We start from the raw sequence: 5000 nt of genomic DNA, 5'->3' as shown, positions 1-5000 counted from the left end.
CCTTCAAAGTCTGCAAAGCTTTTGAAAACCTAAATGAGCATGATTATTTTCAACCGGGTGCATTAAATTCTCACATCAATATATTTGAATGAGCTTTATTTGGCTACGGTGAGAGTCTCAGTGTTACAGCCATGTAGCTATAGCCTATAAGTTGGATTCAGTGTTCTGCATTAAGTGATAATAATAATGATTGAAATAGTGATATCTTAATATAATTATTGCCTTTTCCCTATCCTGTTCCTGCACACTGTGGTATTTGAATTGTAGTAATTGGATATGGCTAAAAGTTGATCCTTAGTTTATATTCATGTGTGATGATAAGGCCTCATTGTAACCTTTTTCAATGTGTTTTAACTTGACATTACTGTATAACAATAATCTATTTTGAGCTGAGGAGCTCTGCTATAGGATAATCACAACTCCATAACTCTCTAGAACCAGAATCTGAAGACCTACCCCCTTCAGAATTATTTCATTATTTTATTATTTTTCAGAAAATAGTAAAACATGTCATTTCTAATGCCACCTCACCTTTGTAAACCAAGCGATGGCTTTGTGGCAAAGCGTTAAAGCGAGTTTTTGCATAACTTCTGGTATCTTTTAGTCTCACTATTCTGTGTTTCCCGTACCACTATTTTTTGCAAACTAAAAACAAAGTACATTAATGGAGCCAGGCATCCCTAATCATCTCTGATGCTAGAATGGCCCCTGGCTGTAAGACAGGATGCAGAGAGCAAAGGAGAAGGTAAAAGTAATAAAGCCTCATAAAGAGAACAGATGTCCAGCATCTGATCGGCCCCAACGACAGGCTGCCCTGAGAAGACGCCTACAGTGTGGCTTCACACTCCCTCCTCTGTGCGATAAGACCACAGAAAGTTTACATGTTGAAGCCCCGCCCCTGCCCTGCATAACAGCTGCCACACAGAAAATAGAGACAGAAATGCGCCACCAACCTTCAGAAACTCACTTCAAACTCTGGGCCTCAAAAAAAAAAAAAGACGCACAAGGAGCAGTTTATGGCACAATAAGCATCGAGGCAGGCAGGCAGGCAGCTCTGCACTCTGGCAAGGACGCCAACGTGTAAACATTGCTGCACAAACATTTACATTTTCTTACTGAAACGTGGCCAAATTACTGTCTCCCTCCTCAGTACCATATGGCCTCCTCCTCCTGCTCTCTCTCTCTCCAATACTGCAGTGTCAAAGATCAAATCTCATATCCCTGATCACAAGGGGCCCTGTCTTAATCCATGCAGTCTGTTGTTCAGTTTCCATGCAGCGCATTGTGTGTGCTTTGTCGACCCACTGTTGTCCCTCAGACACAGCAGAGAGAGGAGAGCTATTAATAGCTCCACACTCCCCAGTAGTTTAAATTCACCCAGCTTCGGCTCAGAGTTGTAAATTGGAGCCGTACCACACTCTCCAAGGCTTTCTTTTGTCACCTTGAGGGAGGCTAAGCTGTCATTTACATTTCCTTTTATTTTCTTTTTTCTTTTTTTTACTTTTTACACTTGAGGAAGGGACAGGAAGCAGCAGCCAGTTTCACTTCCTGTCTCACTCTTCAGTTCAAGACAAACACTGCGTCTGCATGATGCTGCTGTGGGTTGTTACATGTGACACAGAAAACACAGCAACACCACAACCATGATTTTTGTTCTTTATATCTTTGAGTTCATTTTGTATTCCTATAATGGTCAAATATGAAAATAAAATGCCTCACATCTTGCAGAATATGGCTGATTTAGTGTGGGCAAAGAAATTCACTCAGAAGAAAAATGAAAAAATCGGAATGTCTGTTTTAAGTTGGGACCACGTTCATCATCTTGTCTATTCCTCCACAGCCATCCATGAGTTTCCTGAAGACATCTTCACCAAGGAGCAGAGGAAGAATGGGGCGGTGGTTCTCCACACAATCGGCGTGAGTATTTAACACAATATCGCTTAAAATCTGCATATCTCAAGGTCAAATTCCAATGAGCTTTATTGACAAGACCATAGTAAAACAGCGCTGCCAAAGTATTCAATAGCATATTTTATTTCTCTTTATAAATGTCCTCGACTCATCAAGCTTCTATCTGACAGCATAATAAGCCAAGGCCAAAAAAACAATACCTTCATGACTGATTATCCTTTTTTTAAAAGGCAAGCTCTTATGTGTGCCCAACTGTGCTTTCCAGGCCATCTACATGTTCTATGCTCTGGCCATAGTCTGTGATGACTACTTTGTCCCCTCCCTGGAGAAAATATCTGAGGTGAGGAAACAGCAACGACCAGCCTTCATATATCATTTTCATACATTAACAGAAAGTTATTAGATTAGTCTTATTCCATACTGGTCTGTTAATTGTTTTTTTTATCTTTCAGAACCTGCAGCTCAGTGAAGATGTGGCCGGGGCGACGTTCATGGCCGCAGGAAGTTCTGCTCCAGAGCTTTTCACCTCTCTTATTGGTTAGTGGCTCAAGCCAATTGAATACTAAGTTTTCTGGAAAGCAAGCCAAAATTAGGTTTCACTCAATTTGGGACATTTAAACAGAGAGATGAGTTTGATTATGAATTTGTCTTCCTAGCCTCTGCAGTGCCAAACGCATCCAGGAGATGTCACCAGAATCTAATTTAATACCCCAACATAATTTTTTTAATGTTCATGGTAGTTTTTAATACATATATAGATTATAATAATAACAATCTCAATAAGAGGTTAGAATAAGTCTGATAGGAGATGATAGACTAGGGACTGTACCTCATCTGAAACCAAACATTTTCCAAATCCCTCTCTCCTCTTCCTCCACCCTTAGGTGTCTTTATCACTAAAGGAGACGTTGGAGTGGGCACCATCGTTGGCTCTGCTGTCTTCAACATCTTGGTAATCATTGGTCTCAGTGGGATATTTGCAGGACAGGTAAGAGCACACTTATAACAGCATCTTGCGTGCAGTAGTTTCCTGAGCAAACAGACACTTACGTTTATAACTTTCTGCCGCAGACAGTGGTTCTGACATGGTGGTCCTTATTCAGAGACTCCTCCTACTACATCCTTGCAGTGCTGACTCTAATCATGGTGAGAGTTTTTTTTGTCAAAATGTTCAATTAATATGTGTCAGGCTTCTACAATGGGTTCTGAATTATACATTTTTTCCCTCTCTCTAGGTTATCTATGATGCCATAGTCGTCTGGTGAGTTCACAACCCAGGAAAAAAAATGTTTTTTTTAGGATTTGCTTGAATTCCTGGCTGAGTTATTTTTTTGGATTCAGCTTGTTCTAAAGGTCCTTAAAGTTTAGTGACTTGATAAAAGTCAACGGAAGAGGAGCTTCATTGTGTTGGCACACTGAGTAGAATGAATGAATACATGAACATTGAATTTCACATTTCAAAATATGTTGAATGTCTCTTTGAAAAAGATTCACTGTTGACAGAGCAAGTAGCTTAGGCTCCATCATAGTAGAATATAGTAGGTATCTCTATTCATACTGACACAGATCAGCAAATTCATCTCTTTCCTCTCTCTCTGGCTCGGATTGGTGTCAACAACCTCTTCCTCAAATGACTGTTATTACAATCATGAAAATTAGGCTTTTAGCAGGTTCAAGTGATTCAGTGATTGTGGGAAATGCTAAATCGATATAGTTCCTGATTGGTACTTGACGAATAACAAAGGGTAAAAATATGTGTTTCCACTCAGTCAACAGAGTGGACTGACCTCCGCTGCCTCTCGTCAGTGGCAGCCACTTCACACGTGATCAGTGACTCAGAGCTTAAGCTGTTGGATTGATTTTGGAACAGTTGTTTGATTGATTTCTTTTCTCTAGCTTTTCCTCCTCGACAGGCTAATTTAGTGCTTTTGATGCCTGCTGAGCTTCTTAAGCTGCCTATAGATAAAAATAAATAAAAGGCTGTCCATTGTTGTATGCCTATGTGTCACTGGCTTTAATGAAAGAGTAGATTTATTCAAGGACAACATGTCTGTTGTAGCAGTGGAGATTCTTCAGTGATATATGGCAGACTCTTTATTGAGTTGTAGGCTAGTGTGCCAAGCCAAGACTGAACACTGTTCTTATGAGTACACTTTGTTTCAGTTGTTCAATTGGGGTGTTTAATGGTGAAGTTGTTGCCTTTTTTAAGCTTGTTCGCCGGTTCTGTCATATTCTACAGTGCTCTTAGTGCTGTATTCGTATTTCAGTATTTTTCAGTATTACAGTATGTTGAAATGAAGAATCAAAGTTAACTGACTACATATTGTATTTGATGGGAATGTTTGAATAGAGGTCCATTTATAGTACAAACACCAACTGTGTTACGGTGGTGCATCAGTGACCTGACAAACACAATATGCTTCTTGTTGTGCAGGTGGGAGGCCTTGCTCCTCATGACCATGTATGGGATCTACATTATAATCATGAAGTAAGTTGATTAAAAGACCAGACCCCCCCTCACCTGTTATACACCCCTGTCTGAATTCTGACTGAGGAGGACTCTATCTTGTATGTATGGATGTTAGCAACCCGTATCTGTTTGGTCGCAGGTTTAACTCCCAGCTCAAGGCGTTTGTGACTCATCAGCTGAAAGATTCCAAGCCCTGCTGCCACGGATCGGACAATCACAGTGAGGACAAGATGGGAGAGGATCCCTCTGCTTGCAATACCTCCATTGTTCTCCTCAACAAAGGTCAGAAGACGTTTAGAATGTACTTGTCTTCTTCTGTGCTTCATGTTCTGTTGACACAGGGCCCTTGCTACATAATGTCTTAACAAACTCTTTTCCAGGTCAAGCCAATGGCCAGGAGCCTCCTCCAGTCATTATGGTGGATGAGCTTCTCACTCTTAACCCCCACAAACTGTCCTTCTCTGACGCCGGCCTGCGCATTATGATCACCCCCCACTTCTCCCCCCGCACCAGGCTCTCCATGGCAGGACGCGTGGTCATCAGCGAGGTATTTGACGAGCGCACACACACACACACACACACACACACACACACACACACACACACACACACACACACA

General features: G+C 41.2%; 1 protein-coding gene across 1 annotated transcript in view; it reads left to right on the top strand.

Moving 5' to 3' along the window:
- The window catches only part of LOC307261017 (sodium/potassium/calcium exchanger 3), a 29114-nt gene that overhangs the window by 20843 nt on the left and 3271 nt on the right, over positions 1 to 5000 (top strand). Inside the window, exons 3-11 of the mRNA XM_080041454.1 lie at positions 1841 to 1917; positions 2177 to 2251; positions 2364 to 2448; positions 2796 to 2899; positions 2983 to 3057; positions 3147 to 3172; positions 4346 to 4399; positions 4521 to 4663; positions 4762 to 4928. Coding sequence (XP_079897580.1) covers positions 1841 to 1917; positions 2177 to 2251; positions 2364 to 2448; positions 2796 to 2899; positions 2983 to 3057; positions 3147 to 3172; positions 4346 to 4399; positions 4521 to 4663; positions 4762 to 4928 — 806 coding nt within the window. The remainder of the gene's footprint in view (positions 1 to 1840; positions 1918 to 2176; positions 2252 to 2363; positions 2449 to 2795; positions 2900 to 2982; positions 3058 to 3146; positions 3173 to 4345; positions 4400 to 4520; positions 4664 to 4761; positions 4929 to 5000) is intronic.

The sequence above is a fragment of the Ammodytes marinus genome (assembly GCF_949987685.1).
Source record: "Ammodytes marinus genome assembly, chromosome: 14".
Lineage (NCBI taxonomy): Eukaryota > Metazoa > Chordata > Actinopteri > Uranoscopiformes > Ammodytidae > Ammodytes > Ammodytes marinus.
Note: the sequence above shows the minus strand (reverse complement) of the source record. Positions and strands in the feature narration are given on the sequence as shown.